The 20,458-nt window shown below is 41.0% G+C and overlaps 1 protein-coding gene across 6 annotated transcripts in view; it reads right to left on the bottom strand.

The window, feature by feature from the left end:
* The window catches only part of COA6 (cytochrome c oxidase assembly factor 6), a 43,717-nt gene extending 31,112 nt beyond the window's left edge, over positions 1 to 12,605 (bottom strand). For 5 of the 6 annotated variants that reach the window (XR_013824228.1, XM_079899713.1, XM_079899711.1 and 2 more), the window contains exons 1-2: positions 12,450 to 12,605; positions 11,480 to 11,639 (exon numbers count right to left, since the gene is read on the bottom strand). Coding sequence is in view for 5 of the 6 variants with exons in the window: in XM_079899713.1 (XP_079755839.1) it covers positions 11,480 to 11,623 (144 nt within the window). In the remaining variant the exon portion in view is untranslated. Of the gene's footprint in view, positions 1 to 11,479; positions 11,640 to 11,839; positions 12,098 to 12,449 lie in introns of all 6 variants that reach the window. The other variant, XM_079899714.1, reaches the window with a different exon arrangement.
* Between the last annotated feature and the right edge of the window lie 7,853 nt (positions 12,606 to 20,458).

Raw genomic sequence — 20,458 nt, forward strand, 5'->3', positions numbered from 1 at the left:
CAGAATCCAACAGCACATTAAAAGGATCATACACCATGATCAAGTGGGGTTTATTCCAGGAATGCAAGGATTCTTCAATATACGCAAATCTATCAATGTGATAAACTATATTAACAAATTGAAGGAGAAAAACCGTATGATCACCTCAATAGATGCAGAGAAAGCTTTTGACAAAATTCAACACCCATTTATGATAAAAACCCTGCAGAAAGTAGGCACAGAGGGAACTTTTCTCAACATAATAAAGGCCATATATGACAAGCCCACAGCCAACACCGTCCTCAATGGTGAAAAACTGAAAGCATTTCCACTAAGATCAGGAACAAGACAAGGTTGCCCACTCTCACCACTCTTATTCAACATAGTTTTGGAAGTTTTAGCCACAGCAGTCAGAGAAGAAAAGGAAATAAAAGGAATCCAAATCGGAAGAGAAGAAGTAAAGCTGTCACTGTCTGCAGATGACATGATACGATACGTAGAGAATCCTAAAGATGCTACCAGAAAACTACTAGAGCTAAGCAATGAATTTGGTAAAGTAGCAGGATACAAAATTAATGCACAGAAATCTCTGGCATTCCTATACACTAATGATGAAAAATCTGAAAGTGACATCAAGAAAACACTCCCATTTACCATTGCAGCAAAAAGAATAAAATATCTAGGAATAAGCCTACCTAAGGAGACAAAAGACCTGTATGCAGGAAATTATAAGACACTGATGAAAGAAATTAAAGATGATACAAATAGATGGAGAGATATACCATGTTCTTGGATTGGAAGAATCAACATTGTGAAAATGACTCTACTACCCAAAGCAATCTATAGATTCAATGCAATCCCTATCAAACTACCACTGGCATTTTTCACAGAACTAGAACAAAAAATGTCGCAATTTGTATGGCAACACAAAAGACCCCGAATAGCCAAAGCAACCTTGAGAACGAAAAAAGGAGCTGGAGGAATCAGGCTCCCTGACTTCAGACTATACTACAAAGCTACAGTAATCAAGACAGTATGGTACTGGCACAAAAACAGAAAGATAGATCAATGGAACAGGATAGAAAGCCCAGAGATAAACCCATGCACATATGGACACCTTATCTTTGATAGAGGTGGCAGGAATGCACACTGGAGAAAGGACAGCCTCTTCAATAAGTGGTGCTGGAAAAACTGGACAGATACATGTAAAAGTATGAGATTAGGTCACTCCCAAACACCATACACAAAAATAAGCTCAAAATGGATTAAAGGCCTAAATGTAAGGCCAGAAACTATCAAACTCTTAGAGGAAAACATAGGCAGGACACTCTATGACATAAATCACAGCAAGATCCTTTCTGACCCACCTCCTAGAGTAATGGAAATAAAAACAAAAATAAACAAATGGGACCTAACGAAACTTCAAAGCTTTTGCACAGCAAACGAAACCATAAACAAGACCAAAAGACAACCCTCAGAATGGGAGAAAATATTTGCAAATGAAGCAACTGACAAAGGATTAATCTCCAAAATTTACAAGCAGCTCATGCAGCTCAATAACAAAAAAACAAACAACCCAATCCAAAAATGGGCAGAAGACCTAAATAGACATTTCTCCAAAGAAGATATACAGACTGCCAACAAACACATGAAAGAATGCTCAACATCATTAATCATTAGAGAAATGCAAATCAAAACTACAATGAGATATCATCTCTCACCAGTCAGAATGGCCATCATCAAAAAATCTAGAAACAATACTTGCTGGAGAGGGTGTGGAGAAAAGGGAACACTCTTGCACTGCTGGTGGGAATGTGAATTGGTTCAGCCACTATGGAGAACAGTATGGAGGTTCCTTAAAAAACTACAAATAGAACTACCATATGACCCAGCAATCCCACGACTGGGCATATACCCTGAGAAAACCAAAATTCAAAAAGAGTCATGTACCAAAATGTTCACTGCAGCTCTATTTACAATAGCCCGGACATGGAAACAACCTAAGTAAGTGCCCATCATCGGATGAACGGATAAAGAAGATGTGGCACATATATACAATGGAATATTACTCAGCCATAAAAAGAAACGACATTGAGCTATCTGTCATGAGGTGGCTAGACCTAGAGTCTGTCATACAGAGTGAAGTAAGTCAGAAAGAAAAAGACAAATACCGTATGCTAACACATATATATGGAATTAAAAAAAAATGTCATGAAGAACCTAGGGGTAAGACAGGAATAAAGACACAGACATACTGGAGAACGGACTTGAGGATATGTGGAGGGGGAAGGGTGAGCTGTGACAGGGCGAGAGAGAGGCATGGACATATATACACTAACAAATGTAAGGTAGATAGCTAGTGGGAAGCAGCCGCATGGCACATGGATATAGGCTCGGTGCTTTGTGACCGCCTGGAGGGGTGGGATAGGGAGGGTGGGAGGGAGGGAAACGCAAGAGGGAAGAGATACGGGAACATATGTGTATGTATAACTGATTCACTTTGGTATAAAGCAGAAACTAACACACCATTGTAAAGCAATTATACCCCAGTAAGGATGTTAAAAAAAAATTAAATACAAAGAAAACATATTAAAAGCAGCAAGGGAAAAACAACAAATAACACACCAGGGAATCCCCATAAGGTTAACAGCTGATCTTTCGGCAGAAACTCTGCAAGCCAGAAGGGACTGGCAGGACATATTTAAAGTGATGAAGGAGGAAAACCTGCAACCAAGATTACTCTACCCAGCAAGGATCTCATTCAGATTTGATGGAGAAATTAAAACCTTTACAGACAAGCAAAAGCTGAGAGAGTTCAGCACTACCAAACCAGCTCTACAACAACTGCTAAAGGAACTTCTCTAGGCAAGAAACACAAGAGAAGGAAAAGACCTACAATAACAAACCCAAAACAGTTAAGAAAATGGGAATAGGAACATACATATCGATAATTACCTTAAATGTAAATGGACTAAACGCTCCCACCAAAAGACACAGATTGGCTGAATGGATACAAAAACAAGACCCATATATTTGCTGGCTTCAAGAGACCCACTTCAGACCTAGAGACACATACAGACTGAAAGTAAGGGGATGGAAAAAGATATTTTATGCAAATGGAAACCAAAAGAAAGCTGGAGCAGCAATTCTCATAACAGACAAAATAGACTTTAAAATAAAGACTATTACAAGAGACAAAGAAGGACACTACATAATGATCAAGGGATCAATCCAAGAAGAAGATATAACAATTGTAAGTATTTATGCACCCAACACAGGACCACCTCAATACATAAGGCAAATACTCACCGCCATAAAAGGGGAAATCGACAGTAACACATTCATAGTAGGGGACTTTAACACCCCACTTTCACCAATGGACAGATCATCCAAAATGAAAATAAATAAGGAAACACAAGCTTTAAATGATACATTAAACAAGATGGACTTAATTGATATTTATAGGACATTACATCCAAAAACAACAGAATACACATTTTTCTCAAGTGCTCATGGAACATTCTCCAGGATAGATCATATCTTGAGTCAAAAATCAAGTCTTGGTAAATTTAAGAAAATCGAAATTATATCAAGTATCTTTTCTGACCACAACGCTATGAGACTAGATATCAATTACAGGCGAACATCTGTAAAAAATAGAAACACATGGAAGCTAAACAATACACTACTTATTAATAAGCAAGTCATCACTGAACAAATCAAAGAGGAAATTTAAAAATACCTACAAACAAATGACAATGGAGACACGACGACCCAAAATCTATGGGATGCAGAAAAAGCAGTTCTAAGAGGGAAGTTTATAGCAGTACAACCCTACCTTAAGAAACAGGAAACATCTCGAATAAACAACCTAACCTTGCACCTCAAGCAATCAGAGAAAGAACAAAAAAAACCAAATTTAGCAGAAGGAAAGAAATCATAAAAATCAGATCAGAAAGAAATGAAAAAGAAATGAAGGAAACGATAGCAAAGATCAATAAAACTAAAAGCGGGTTCTTTGAGAAGATAAACAAAATAGATAACCCACTAGCCAGACTCGTCAAGAAAAAAAGGGAGAAGACTCAAATCAATAGAATTAGAAATGAAAAAGGAGAAGTAACAATTGACACTGCAGAAATACAAAAGATCATGACAGACTACTACAAGCAACTCTATGCCAATAAAATGGACAACCTGGAAGAAATGGACAAATTCTTAGAAATGCACAACCTGCCAAAACTGGATCAGGAAGAAATAGAAAATGTGAACAGACCAATCACAAGCAATGAATTGAAACTGTGATTACAAATCTTCCAACAAACAAAAGCCCAGGACCAGATGGCTTCACAGGCTAATTCTATCAAACATTTAGAGAAGAGCTAACACCTATCCTTCTCAAACTCTTCCAAAATATAGCAGAGGGAGGAACACTCCCAAATTCCTTCTGCGAGGCCACCATCACCTTGATACCAAAACCAGACAAGGATGTCACAAAGAAAGAAAACTACAGGCCAATATCACTGATGAACATAGATGCAAAAACCCTCAACAAAATAGTAGCAAACAGAATCCAACAGCACATTAAAAGGATCATACACCATGATCAAGTGGGGTTTATTCCAGGAATGCAAGGATTCTTCAATATACGCAAATCTATCAATGTGATAAACTATATTAACAAATTGAAGGAGAAAAACCGTATGATCACCTCAATAGATGCAGAGAAAGCTTTTGACAAAATTCAACACCCATTTATGATAAAAACCCTGCAGAAAGTAGGCACAGAGGGAACTTCCCTCAACATAATAAAGGCCATATATGACAAGCCCACAGCCAACATCATCCTCAATGGTGAAAAACTGAAAGCATTTCCACTAAGATCAGGAACAAGACAAGGTTGCCCACTCTCACCACTCTTATTCAACATAGTTTTGGAAGTTTTAGCCACAGCAGTCAGAGAAGAAAAGGAAATAAAAGGAATCCAAATCGGAAGAGAAGAAGTAAAGCTGTCACTGTCTGCAGATGACATGATACGATACGTAGAGAATCCTAAAGATGCTACCAGAAAACTACTAGAGCTAAGCAATGAATTTGGTAAAGTAGCAGGATACAAAATTAATGCACAGAAATCTCTGGCATTCCTATACACTAATGATGAAAAATCTGAAAGTGACATCAAGAAAACACTCCCATTTACCATTGCAGCAAAAAGAATAAAATATCTAGGAATAAGCCTACCTAAGGAGACAAAAGACCTGTATGCAGGAAATTATAAGACACTGATGAAAGAAATTAAAGATGATACAAATAGATGGAGAGATATACCATGTTCTTGGATTGAAAGAATCAACATTGTGAAAATGACTCTACTACCCAAAGCAATCTATAGATTCAATGCAATCCCTATCAAACTACCACTGGCATTTTTCACAGAACTAGAACAAAAAATGTCGCAATTTGTATGGCAACACAAAAGACCCCGAATAGCCAAAGCAACCTTGAGAACGAAAAAAGGAGCTGGAGGAATCAGGCTCCCTGACTTCAGACTATACTACAAAGCTACAGTAATCAAGACAGTATGGTACTGGCACAAAAACAGAAAGATAGATCAATGGAACAGGATAGAAAGCCCAGAGATAAACCCATGCACATATGGACACCTTATCTTTGATAAAGGAGGCAGGAATGTACACTGGAGAAAGGACAGCCTCTTCAATAAGTGGTGTTGGGAAAACTGGATAGGTACATGTTAAAGTAAGAAATTAGATCACTCCCTAACACCATACACAAAAATAAGCTCAAAATGGATTAAAGGCCTAAATGTAAGGCCAGAAACTATCAAACTCTTAGAGGAAAACATAGGCAGGACACTCTATGACATAAATCACAGCAAGATCCTTTCTGACCCACCTCCTAGAGTAATGGAAATAAAAACAAAAATAAACAAATGGGACCTAACGAAACTTCAAAGCTTTTGCACAGCAAACGAAACCATAAACAAGACCAAAAGACAACCCTCAGAATGGGAGAAAATATTTGCAAATGAAGCAACTGACAAAGGATTAATCTCCAAAATTTACAAGCAGCTCATGCAGCTCAATAACAAAAAAACAAACAACCCAATCCAAAAATGGGCAGAAGACCTAAATAGACATTTCTCCAAAGAAGATATACAGACTGCCAACAAACACATGAAAGAATGCTCAACATCATTAATCATTAGAGAAATGCAAATCAAAACTACAATGAGATATCATCTCTCACCAGTCAGAATGGCCATCATCAAAAAATCTAGAAATAATAAATGCTGGAGAGGGTGTGGAGAAAAGGGAACCCTCTTGCACTGTTGGTGGGAACGTAAATTGATACAGCCACTATGGAGAACAGTATGGAGGTTCCTTAAGAAACTACAAATAGAACTACCATATGACCCAGCAATCCCACGACTGGGCATATACCCTGAGAAAACCAAAATTCAAAAAGAGTCATGTACCAAAATGTTCACTGCAGCTCTATTTACAATAGCCAGGACATGGAAGCAACCTAAGTAAGTGCCCATCATCGGATGAGTGGATAAAGAAGATGTGGCACATATATACAACGGAATATTACTCAGCCATAAAAAGAAACGAAATTGAGCTATCTGTCATGAGGTGGCTAGACCGAGAGTCTGTCATACAGAGTGAAGTAAGTCAGGAAGAAAAAGACAAATACCGTATGCTAACACATACATATGGAATTTAAGGGGAAAAAATGTCATGAAGAACCTAGGGGTAAGACAGGAATAAAGACACAGACATACTGGAGAACGGACTTGAGGATATGGGGAGGGGGAAGGGTGAGCTGTGACAGGGCGACAGAGAGGCATGGACATATACACACTAACAAACGTAAGGTAGATAGCTAGTGGGAAGCAGCCGCATGGCACAGGGATATCGGCTCGGTGCTTTGTGACAGCCTGGAGGGTGGGATAGGGAGGGTGGGAGGGAGGGAGTCGCAAGAGGGGAGACAAATGGGAACATATGTATATGTATAACTGATTCACTTTGTTATAAAGCAGAAACTAACACACCACTGTAAAGCAATTATACCCCAAAAGATGTTAAGGAAAAAAAAAGACTTCATCATTTAAAGACATTGTACAAGTTTTTCCTGTCAAGTCTAAGTTCAACAAGTTTTTTAATTCACTAGCCATCATATTTGTATTAAGTTTATCTTATCTGGAACATACATTTAAGGAGACAGACACATAGTTAAAAATTATATTCATGAACTATGATTAAGTAAACTGATGGTAAAACTTTAATACACTAAATATTTCATTTTATTATTTCTATTTCATCCTCCTCTTGCCATAGGGAATTTGGAGTATCTTAAGGCCCCATATCCTGAAACAGTAAAATCACAGAAGTAGAAAATCAAGGCCAACCAGCAAATCCCCATAGCATCTGCACCTGAGCTGCTTTGCAGACAAGACAAAGGCATGATACCACACACGTTTTCACTGTCAGAACAGAAAAGCTTTTCTTAGGATTTAATTCTTAAATATTTCAGTAGAGCCTGAGTTAAGAATGTAAAACTCTGCCTGCCCTGTCTCAAGCTGGGATAAGAGACTCAGATAAAGCCAGCTACAAAGTTAACGTTCCTCTGTAGGACACACCGCAGCCAGACATTGTCCTAAGAGACCCCTTTGAGTGAGTAATGCTTTTTTTTGGGGGGGGGGGGGGCTGTGTTGGGTGTTCGTTGCTGCGCGCGGGCTTTCTCTAGCTGCAGCGAGCAGGGGCTACTCTTTGTTGCGGTGCACAGGCTTCTCATTGCGGTGACTTCTCTTGTTGTGGAGCACAGGCTCTAGGCGTGCGGGCTTTAGGAGCTGCGGCACGCAGGCTCAGTAGTTGTGGCTTGTGGACTCTAGAGCGCAGGCTCAGTAGTTGTGGCACACGGGCTTAGTTGGTCCGCGGCATGTGGGATCTTCCCGGACCAGGGCTGGAACCTGTGTCCCCTGCACTGGCAGGTGGATTCTTAACCACTGCGCCACCAGGGAAGTCCCTACTGCTTTCTTATTCACCAAGAAACTCTGTTCTCTAAAATCAAACTATCAGAAATTTGCCCTTTGAAGTTCTTTCGGTAAGAATGAAACACCCAGGGGCTTCCCTGGTGGCGCAGTGGTTGAGAATCTGTCTGCTTAATGCAGGGGACACGGGTTCGAGCCCTGGTCTGGGAAGATCCCACATGCCGCGGAGCAACTAGGCCCGTGAGCCACAACTACTGAGCCTGCGCGTCTGGAGCCTGTGCTCCGCAACAGGGGAGGAGAGGCCCGCGCACCGCGATGAAGAGTGCCCCCCCGTCACTTGACACAACTAGAGAAAGCCCTCGTACAGAAATGAAGACCCAACACAGCCAAAAATAAATAAATAAATAAGCCAAGAATTAAAAAAAAAAAAAAAAAAAAGAATGAAACACCCCACTTTTGCCTGGGGGGGATCTGATAGGCACTTTGACAAAAAGAAGCAGTCTTGATTTCCAACTCAGGTGCAGGACTTCACATAAGGATTTCTGAGCATGCCGACATGGAAGCATTTATCTTTGTGGAAAATAAGACCCTGGGTCCACTTCTCAGTCCAGAGTTGACGACCTGCTTATACACAGCCCTGCTTTGCTCTGAGCCCATCAGAGCACCACTTCATTTCAGTTTCACCTAAGCTCCACCCTTCCCCAAACCCTCTGACAGCTCCTTTCCCTTGGCTGGTGAAACGCCCACAGCAGCTCCAGTGCGTGGGGCTCCCTGGTTAGAGCACGTTAATAAATCTCACTGTCAGACTCCACGCCCCTGGTGTCCTTAGGCTGACTGAGCTGGGACGGGTGCTATATGGAAAGGGCACCAGATGAAGAAGTGGGGAATGCTCTTAACGTTTTTGTGGCAAATCAACAGATCTTTGCATCTCGTCACATCTCCAACTGCCTAAATGACAATGCCATTTAGTGGTCCTACTTATCCTTCAGTCCCAACTTGTCCAGAACTCAGCTCCTCTCCAGACATGTTTCTTCCCCCGTCACCTATTTCAGTGACCGCGTCACCGTCCACCCAAATGCTCCGATCTCTTTCCCCCTCTTGATCGCGACAGTACAGGCCCACATCATTCCTTACTTGGATTGTTTTAATAGCTCTTTAACTGGTTTCTCTACCCTCCTTCATCCATCCATCACACCACTGCCCAGAATAATCTTTTTGAAATTCCAATTTGATCACGGCACTGCTTGTTTAAAGGTCTTTCAAGGTATCCCTATTGCCTTCAAGGTCAACATCCGAAATCCTCAGTAAGACAAATCAGGTCATTCATGGCTTAATCTCTGCCCACCTGTCTATCTTCTGGGTTTACCACCAGTCCCTGAAATGCTACCCGTCCAGAGATACCCCATTTCCTGAATGTGCTGATTTCTCATGCATCTTGCTTCCATGCCTTTGCATACACCGTACTCTCTGCTTGAAAAGCTCTGCTCCATAGTCTTTTCCATTCAATTAACAGCTGAGGACCCTCGACATGTGGCACCTCGAAGAGGCTAATGTCCAAAAGGCCAATAAACCAACAAGCAATTCTTGAGAAGCACTGTGTATGTATAATGCTAGTGTCCTCTAAGCCATTAGATGAGATGAAGGATAGTAGCATGAATGCCAAAATACTGGAATTTCTGAGACATTTCAAAGGTTCACAGGGAAAAGACAGTATCTGAAATTGATGTTAGGATCAAGTATCTTGGCTGTCCGGTTGCTCTATTTGTGGAAGCCTGCGTTGGATGATGTTACAATGACAGACGTGATCCCTGCTTCTTCCTAAGTTACGAACCAATAGGAGGCTTTAAATCGGGCCATTATGCAAGGCCGACTGATGAGCGCTATAAAAGGGATAAGCAAAGGGGCAGAGAAGAGTAATTTGGTTTTGTGACAGCACAGTTTTATGGCATATTTATTATGTAAGAAATTTTTATTTTTAGTGTTTTATCATAGAAGTATTCATTGTGAATCTCTATTTGGTGCTTTTATTTTTACCTTTATTCTCTGGCTGTGGCTTCAGCTAAGTAGAAGAATCCAAACTTTGCAATCAGAGAGACCTACTTTCAAATCCCCTCTCTACTACTTTGCTGGTTAGCCGATCTTGAACAAATCATTTCACCTTTCTGAGCCTTAGTTTCTATTACATAAAAGAGATACAATAGTACCTCACAAAACTGAATGAAAATTAAAGCTAATGAAAACACAATTTCTCACACAGAATGCACTCAGAGAACACTCCCATCACTTCTCCCTGTCTCCTTCCCCACCTTCTCACACAAATCTCTGTAAATATCGTTTGCTTTTATTCTATGGCCACTGGGTACGACTCCTGAGTAGAGAGCACGGGTGAAAAGGGAGCAAAGGGCTGAGGGCGCAGGCTGGGAAAGGGAGCTCAGTTACAGACTAAGAATAGTCTGCAGATGAAAACGGTTTTCCCTGGGAGCACAGCTGTCACTGTCAGATGCGGCAGCAGTTATTCTGATTGCTTTGCTCTACTGCTCCCTTCTTTGTTGGCGTAATCTATAACTTTGTAGGTTACTGTCAGTTTCTCTAACAATGTTCATGTCATAACTCTTGGGTGGTTCAGTATCCAAGTGGTTGATCCTGCCAGACCCTGGCCTCTCAGGTCCTTGGCCTCTTTCTTCAATGATCTTGTCCTCCAACCTACCTTACTGCCAGGATCAAAGCCTAGGCCTCGTCCTTACCAACAAACACAGCCCTGCCGTAATCTCAATTCCGAGCATCCCATTCTCCAGCCCCAATAGTGAAAAAGCAAGTTATTTCAATGCTCTGGGCTTCAGTCGCCTCCTCTGGAAATTGACGGCAACACCACCCATCTCAAAGGGTACTGATGAAGGAGCATCAGGCACTCACACCGGGGCACTTACTGAGCCCAGTGATGTTAGTTCCCTTTTCCAACCCCTCCCATTCTAAGGACTGGCAATACAGAGCAAGAGCCCATGTCGGCGAGGCACTTGGAGCAGCTGGTGGCAGAATCCACCATGTGATCATTTAGTTTCTTCCACTTTCTAAACTCCTTTGTATTTGCATTTTGGGTATATGACCATACGATTTGGGGCGGGCAACTGGGAATGCTTTATTTCTGATAGCAGCTCCAGGCCAATGAATTTGCCAACTCTTGCCCAAGAGTAAATACTATCCCCTCAGAAGATCCAGGAGAAATCTACCAATTTAGAAGGCTGGAATTTTTTGGTTAGTGTGCGTATGTTTTGCTTTTCAATCATCTTTAAAGTGTCAGGTGACGTTTTCCAAAGGTGTGCCTGCTACGTACATAAAACAAGCCTGGATTACGAGACAAGGTTTTCTCTGCTGCTCACGGAAACCGCTCATTTGACATGCCTCAAACGGTGCCTCATTTCATAGCCCACCACTCACCGTAAGCTCTATGTATTTTGACAGCAAACAGAAACACGTCCCAGTGTGACTTACCCACTGTTGGGGACAGCTTGATTCAAATGAGCTTCTTAACTTCTTGCACCGAGAAGCGTCCTCTGTGTTCTCATCTAAACACTTCCAGTACTCATCCCGGGCTCCCCAGCAAGCCTGCCTTTCTTTCATAGATGGGGCTGCCATTCCTAGTGGGCTCAAGCTGCCAACCAAAACATGTGATATTAGCAAGGAACTTGTAATTCGAGAGAAGGTAAGCCAAAGAAAAAATACTGTTGTTCCCTCCAAACCCCTCTTTTTTTAAAGTTATGCCTCCGCTTTTTAACGATGTGACTGAAACCAATCAGTTCTATTACATTAACGGTATCGTAAGAGCACTCGCTTTTGACACTTATCCCTTACACCTGGTAATTTGCTCCATTGCTGGAGTGGCAGCTTGGTCTCAGAAAGCCGGAGTTAGGGGCTTCTCTGGGGGCGCAGTGGTTGAGAGTCCGCCTGCCGATGCAGGGGACGCAGGTTCGTTCCCCCGTCCGGGAAGATCCCACTTGCCGCGGAGCGGCTGGGCCCGTGAGCCATGGTCGCTAAGCCTGCGCGTCCGGAGCCTGCGCGTCCGGAACCTGCGCGTCCGGAGCCTGCGCTCCGCAACGGGAGAGGCCACAGCTGTGAAAGGCCCGCGTACCGCAAAAAAAAAAAAAAAAAAAAAAAAAAAAAGAAAGCCGGAGTTAGAATTACGGCTCTCACACGGTCTGCCACTTAAGACACTTCACTTATTCTCTCGAGCCTGTTTCCCCTTCGGTAAAACAGGGGAGCGGTGCCCATTTTACGAGGTTGCTGTTCGAACCAAAGTGCTATACAAATAAATGCACGAGGGCAAAATCACCAGGCAGGACACGGAGTGCTGCTGCGTCTTGCAGAAGAGGAGCCCGAGGCTCGCAGAAAGTCAGCGACCTCCGGGGTCCATACCCTCCCCGGCCCGCCCCGCCAGCCCCGCCAGCCCCGCCAGCAAGCCCACCTCTCCGCCCGCCCAGAACCAGGCTCCCTTCGGCGCCGACTGGAGGAGAGGCACGCAGCCCAACAACCGAGAAAGAAGGACGCGGTGCCGAAGACTGGCGGCGCACTGCCTCCTCGCCCGCTGGAGCTCAAGCGTCGTAGAACCCCGCCCCCTCAAGGAAACAATTCACGCGGCGAACGCGCTGGCCTTGGAATGAACCTTACGGGCTACCGTTCGCTGTTCCAGGAGGGCGGGACTTCCTGTTCCGTTCTCTTACCTGTCGCAGTGACTTCCGGGCCTGCTCGGGCGAGGGAGGCGGGTCCTGGGGCCGTGGGGGTGGGAAGTGGGTGGGATCCAGGCACTCCTCAGAGCGGTCTTGGCTTTGTTAACGTCTCGGTGCCTCTCTCCCTGCAGTTTTTCGTCATTTTAACGAACTGTGCTTCTTTCATGAATCTAAATTTCTGCATATATCTCGCCAAGCGCCGTTCGGAAAGCTTAACGTGCGAGCCCTGCCGGAAACGGCGGCTTTGTGTGGAAGTTGGCACCTGAGATGAGAGCGGGACGAAGCGTTAAAGGGCCGTGAAGGCTTAACTCCTCGCTTTTTAAATTAAAGGGAAAAAAAGAAAGAAGCGATCCCAGAAAGAGGCGGGTGACACCCCAGGACACATGGCAAATAAGTGACTGAGCTGAGAATCCAGGGCACCAAGCTCCCAGTTTCCTGATTCACATTTGATCCTGTTACATTTACCAACATTATCACCTTTCCCTTGCTTGAACTTTTGCGGCTTTCTTCTGTAGATGGACAAGATCCTTTTAGTTGGTATTGGGAGACATCTAGTGAAAGAATATGAAAGCCAAGTTCCAGTCGGCTGAGATCTGATAGTTCGTGGGATTAAAATGTGAGCCTGATTAGAGTTTACAGCTAAGATCTTTGGACTTGGATCTGAAAGTTGCCGGAGGTAATACAAATTGGTCAGGAGAGTGGGTAAAATTAATACCTGTATTATTGTTTTAATCTTACCTGTGGCTTTTTTTACTCCCTAAACGCCGAGGTGTTTTTCAAAAGGAATGAAAAGCGCTGCTCCAGATATTTTGAAAGATGCTCTTTTTAATATTTTAGTGAATATGTCAGTAGAATCTTTATTTGAAAGCACGTTTGTAGATACAGGTCAGTCGTCCAGGTCTCTTAAAGATCCCATCTGCGCCATCATCTAGTCCTGTTGAATTCTAAGTGCTTATAAAACTCGCAAGCAGTTTACAGCTCTGCACTCAGTGCTGGTATTTAATCCTTTACAAATAAACATACGCAGATTTTCAGGTTGGCTGTGTGAAGCCTAAGTACCACCAAACATATGTTCTACAATATGGGAAGGATTTCTGTAATAGTTAATGGAGTCTAATAAGTGGATTGCTTTAGCTTTACCAGGGCCCCCAATTATTTTATACTGTGTCTATCAAGGGCAGTTTATATAAAGATAGTATCTTTTAAGTATGACTAATGAGATACAAAAAGGATGGAAGGAGTCTTGAATGACTTATGAGTTGAAAAAACTATATTTAAAGTTAAAATTTTTTATGCACTTAATAATAAATAAATATATATAAAATATATAAAGGGAATCGATGAAATTATAAAGAAAAAAATATATGGCCATAGTGGGTGATTTTAACAGGCCTTTCCCAGTCATTGTTAAGACAAACAAAAGGAAAATCAGTAAGGGTATAGAAAATTTGAATAACATGATGTACAAACTTGACCTAATGAATATACACAGAAAAACACAACCAAAATCAGAACATGTTTTTTGGAACGCAAACATGACATATTACCAAAATCAACTGCATACTTAGCTGTAAAGCAACTCTCAACGAATTTTAAAGATTGAAATCATTCGGCACGTGTTTTTTGAGCACAGTGCTGTTAAGCTAGAAATCAATAAAGAACTATAAAAACAAGTCCATGTAACCCACAGCCAAAGAGTCATAATGGTAATGAGAAAATTTTTTGAGCTGAATAATAAAATACAATAGCAACACCTGCGGAATAAAGTTAACGTATAATACGTGGAGGGAAGTTTATAGCCTTAAGTAAGTACATTAGAAAAGAGGCTGAAAGGTCTTTAGCTAAACATTCCCTTTCAAGAAGTTAGAAAAAGGAGAGCAAAATTAAGGAAAGGGGAAGGAGGGACATAATGCTGAAAGCAGAAATGAATGAAAGGGGAAATGAAAGTAGTGGTGTGCCAGACACTGCCTTGTACTGGCTCAGGAAAGCCAACTGTGCACACCTCTTCTGGTCGTGTTTTCTTTTGTTATGTTCAGAGCTAATTAACTAGCACACCACTGCATAGAGTAGATTGTAAAAATCCAGAAGTTGATTTTTTTTTTTGGAAAAGACTAATAAAATTGACAAGTATTTAACAGTATTGAGCAATAAAAAGAGAGATGTTAACAACCTATGTCAATAACAAAAACTATACTTTAGAAATCAAAACACAACATCTTGTAAACAATTTGATGCAAATAAAATGTAGATGATTATACAAATCTCAAGAAAAACAACTAGCTGACTAAAGAGAAGAAAATATGAATAGTCCCAAACCATTAAAAATTTGAATCAGTAGTAATGAAGGTTCACACATAAATTCCAGGTCAATGGCTCCACTGGTAAGTTCCTTCAAACTTTGAAATAATTCCATTTTTATTGTATGAGACTACCATAACTTTTGTACTAATTACAAAATCCCCAAACCTTGAAACATCAAACTCTTTGGAACTCATTTGTTGAAAAATGTAACTTAGTGCCACGATAGTCATTATTTATATATCACTTAGTTGACTATATGTTTTACTGTAGAAATACTGGTATTTTTGATTATAGGTACTGTCCCAGTTCTTGCTACACAGTATACATTGTACGTTCCATGGTACCTTTCCAATATCCAAAAAAGTCTGTATTCCAGAACACATCTGTCTCCAAGTATTTCAGATAAATTTTGTGGACCTGTATGGAAGAATGATTTTATGACTTTAGGATTGAGAATAATTTTTTTTTAGCCATAAAGGAAAAGATCAATAAATTCAACTACATTAAAATTAAGGACTTTTGTTTACCAAATAACACCATAAAGTGAGTGGAAGAGTCACAATATGGGAGAAGAAGTTTGCAAAGCATATAACAAGGAATTAGTACCCAGAATATATAAAAAACACCTACATCAGGCTTCCCTGGTGGCGCAGTGGTTAAGAATCCACCTGCCAATCTAGAGGACATGGGTTTGATCCCCGGTCCAGAAAGATCCCACATGCCACCGAACAACTAAGCCTGTGCGCCAGGGCCCGTGAGCCACAACTACAACTACTGAAGCCCACGCACCTAGAGTCCATGCTCCGCAACAAGAGATACTCTAATGGTAGTATAAATTGACACAGTCACTTTGGAAAACTGTGACTTTAGTAAAGTTGAAGATACACATTTGCTGTCACTCAGCAATTCTATTCAGAATCTCTTGTATATCTGCAAGTTTGTAATAGCTAAAAACAACATACAGTCCAAACTTATATCAACAATAGAATGGATAAATTATGATGTCATAAGGTGAAGTATAATGCACCAATGAAAATGAACAACTATAACCATTTATAATAATATGATGAGTCTCAGTATTGAGTGAAGAAGCAAGTCAATCAAAGAATAGATACCATGTGTTTCCACTTACATAAGGTTCAGAAATGCAAAACTCAACTCTCCTGTTAAGGATACATACATTCAATAGCAAAACTATTAAGAAAAGAGAAATGGGATATGACCAGGGAGGGCTTCTGAGGGGCTGACAATGTTCTGTTTCTGAAACTGGGTATTTGTTTTATAATTATTCTTTAAATGAACTGTACAAGTACATCTTATACACTCTTCTGTGAATGAGAATGAATATATGTCACATATATGCATGATACGTGTCATAATTTTTGAGTAAAGTAGAGTAGTTGGCCTGAGAAAGGTCATCTTTAGTACATTTGATTCACAGAAAGGTAAAAATAATGGTCATTCAGAATATTTATAGTGTGATGACTAAGTTTTTAATGGATTTACCATCTTCTGTGGCCTTCAAGGTCAAAAGTCAGTAGTCTCTAGTGCTAACTGTCACTTGGGCAGCTAAGCAATTCCTACTGGTCAGTAGTAGGCCTAGGGCAGAGATAAGGAAAGTACTACCAAAGAGATTCAATGAATTGCAATAATGCCCCTTCCCCCACCCGCTTACTCTCAAGGAGCTCTGTGGTCTAGCCAACAGAGCAAAAACAACTAGAAGAGAGAAATTTTGAGGTGTAGATATGGTAAAAAAAAAAAAATATATATATATATATGTATGTATATATATATATGTTAATAACAACAGCAATAATGCAGGGTAAGAGCTGGAGAGGCCACATTCACCTTACAAAATTTGGAAGACTATGGGGCAAGTAAAAGAATGTGGGTGCCATGAGATGATTTCAGATGTGCTGTTTTGATACAGAGAGGGTGTAATCTCCAACCTATGTTTGGAGGAGAGCGGAGGCGAAGAGAGAAGTCAGTGTGAAGAGGTGGAAGACATGTCGTGGTACCATCGAGAGGAGTTTCATGTGGGTGTTCTCCGGTCTGAACTAAGTTGCTCCCCAAACCAATGGTGGGCAGGGCCAGACAGACCCAGTAGCACTGAAAACGTATGTGTTGTTTTTCTGTTGCTGCCCACGGACTTTTTTATTTATAATCTGTACTGTTTTACAAAGCAGTCATCACAGACACCTACTCAGGGACACAAACAAGAAAGATTCCTTTGACTTCAGTGTTGCTGCAGAGATCCTTCTGAATTTCTTCTAGATCTCTATGCTGACTCCTTGCCCTTTTTCCTCCTATTAACTATAGGTACGCTCCAAGATGCTGCCTTTTTTCTCTCTTTTTCTTTGCTTTGCATTCTGTTTTCCATGGTGAGCTGATTCACCCCCGGAGCTTCAGTTAGCACTTCTTTCAAAAAGACTTGGAAGTCTATGTTTTAGTCCTAATGGAACCTTTGTGCCCATTTTCTCTTTCCGTCCCTTGACGGCTATCTCCATTTGTTTGTCCTTCCATCACTCCAATAAGTTCAAAACTGGAACTCGTAGTATTCTTTCTCCAGGAAAGCTTCTCTTTCTAAGCTGTTCCTTTTCATCGGATCTACTAATGCTTCAGCTGCCAGTTGGGAACCTTTGATCCTTCTTTCATGCTTCTTGCTCTGTACTTACATAGCTTGCACAGTGCCAGGCACTGCGGTCAGCCTTGGGGAAATAAAGATGAATACGGATAGATCTTGGTCCTTGAGAAGCTCAGTCTTATGGAGGACACAGGCCATACTCTCCTCTAATAAAGAGTAATAAGACCTATGAGAGAGGCACGCACCAAATGCAGCGGGAGCCCAGCAGGAGTTAAATCAAGAAGGGAAACACAGGCACTATTAGAGGCAGCAAAGTTCAGTGGATAAGAGTGTAGGTTCAGAACCAGACTGGGCTTGAATCCTGCCCCCCTCCCCCGCCAGTGATGTCAAGCTGTGTGACCTTGGACAGGTTCCTGAACTTTTACATACATGGGTTTCCTTAACTGAAAATGTTGATGATTGTAATATCTACTGAGGTTTCTTGTGAAAGTTAAATGGAATAATCCAAGCAGAGCACTTAGAACAGCACTTACAAAGATTTCATTCATTCACTCAACAAATATTTATTGAGAACTTACTCTGTGCCAGGCACTGTTTTAGGGGCTTGGGAGACATCAGAGAACAATATAGATGAAAACTGCTGCTCTACCTAGCAGGGAGACAGTAAGCAATAACCATAAACAATAAATTCTATATTAGTATGTTAGAAAAGTGTCATAGGAAAAAGAAAAACATAAATGTTAGTTATTAGTATTACTATATTTTAGAGGTCACTTGATCTTGGACTTAGAAGTCCTTTAAAGGGAATAATGCTATGTTTCATCAAATCTAAAATGCATTAATTAGAATTTGCCCCATTGTTTTACATACCCCTAAGAAAGGAAAAAGCGCTGCCAATTAAACTGTAACACAATGCTTTTTCATTACCTAAGATTCTTATCTTAAACTTACTTAGACATATTTAGGCATGAATTTAAAAAAATCATATCACAGTAATACATACAGAAGAAGGAAAATAAGAGCAGAAATTGATTAAGGTATTCATGAAACTTCATTACATTTCGAGTTCCAGTCATCAGAACCACTTTTTGATTCGGTCACCAATGTCTGTGTTTTTCCACCAGTCTTATCATCAATGGCATTAGGCACTTTGAGCGAGTCCTCTTACCGTATCTTCTCCCCTCCCCTCCTCTTGTCTTTCCAGATCCACTGAAGAGCTAAAAGCCATTGGTGCTGAACAATTCAGCCAACTTGGTAATTAGGTACAGGGAGCTTACTCTTCACTCCTATTTGGGGAATGTTGCTTAAACACATCAGAATGACCCTCCACCTGTCTCCTTAACATTTTGATTCTTAGAGGTTAAGAGTGCCCCCTTCTTGATCTCCTAGATTGTCTTCTAGGCCACGGACACTCACTCTGCAAGTACGGAACGCTAGTGCTTTCGACGTGTATGCACACACAGGCGGTGACAACTATGTTATGACTGGGGTCTGGCGACAGTTGGGTGTCATCCCCGGTACGATGAGTCCGAGGTGTGAAAATGCAGGAACAAGAATGGACGTGTTAGAGTCAGTGAAACACTACGTTATTAACTAGTCTATTTTCCTTTTTCCGAGTATTTACTCTTTGTCAGGCACTGGGCTAAACATTTTACACTTAGGATCTCATTTAATCTTTCTCATTTAATAATAGAGCGCCACTGAGGTAGGCACTCTATTATTCCCATTTTATAGAGCTGTGTTATCCAATAGAAATATAAGGCAAGCCACGTATGTAGTTTAAAATTTTCTAGTAGCCACATTAAAAAAAGTAAAATAGAAAACAGAAGCAGGCGGGATGAATTATAATAATATATTTCTTTTAACCCAATATATTAAAAATATTATCATTTTATCCTATAATCAACCTAAAATATTTGATTTTCCTTTTTTCATACTATTCTAAATCCAGTGTGTATTTTAACTTAAAACACATGTTAATCTGGACTAATCACATTTCAAGTCCTCAGCGGCCACATGTAGGTAGCAGCTACCAGATTAGACAATGTACTTATAGATGACAAGAGGATTCCAGTTGTCCAAGACACGCATAAAATATGTGGCCGGGTGGATTCTCCAACCGAGATGTAGATATAGCTATGTGACTAATTCTTGACATGCGAGTAAAAGTATTTTCTTGCAACTAAGGAAACTTCCCTAAAAAGATAACTGGTGTGATCCGTGATGCAATGTGGGCATAGAAGGAGCCCGATGGGACCTCTTCATAGAGCAGAGCTGTCATGCCAACACGGGCAGCCTACCTCTGGACTTTCGCATGAGAGATACTTAAACTCCTATCTTGCTGAAGGCATGACTTTAAGTCTTTGTTACTTGAGGTGCAGAAATAAAAAGAACTTGATACAATCTTCCTGAAAGACAAACAAAATAAGAGTAAGACGGAATATAAGAGAAAGAAAGAAAATTAGGGAATCAGTCCTTTAAATCCAACATCCTACTAATAGTTCAGGGAAGAGAGAAAAGAGAGGGGAGGAGATTTCCCAGAACCAAAGGACACAAGACTCTAGATGGAAAAGGCTCACCGTGTGCCTAGCAAAAGGTGTGGAAGAGACTCAAATCGAGGCATGTTGTGAAAGTTCAGAACACCAGAGATGCCCCTGGAAACTTCTATTAAGCTAAATAAAGACTACTTACAAATTACTAGCAATCAGAATGGCCTTGTCTTTCTCAAGTGGCATCAGAAGCCAAATGACAGCAAATCAAATACCTTCAAGATTCTGAGGGAGAATTATTTGCAGCTTGGAATTCGAGAGCCAGCTAAACTATCAATCAAATGTGAGGGCAGGATAGAGACATTTTCAGATT

The sequence above is a fragment of the Stenella coeruleoalba genome (genome assembly GCF_951394435.1).
Source record: "Stenella coeruleoalba genome assembly, chromosome: 16".
NCBI lineage: Eukaryota > Metazoa > Chordata > Mammalia > Artiodactyla > Delphinidae > Stenella > Stenella coeruleoalba.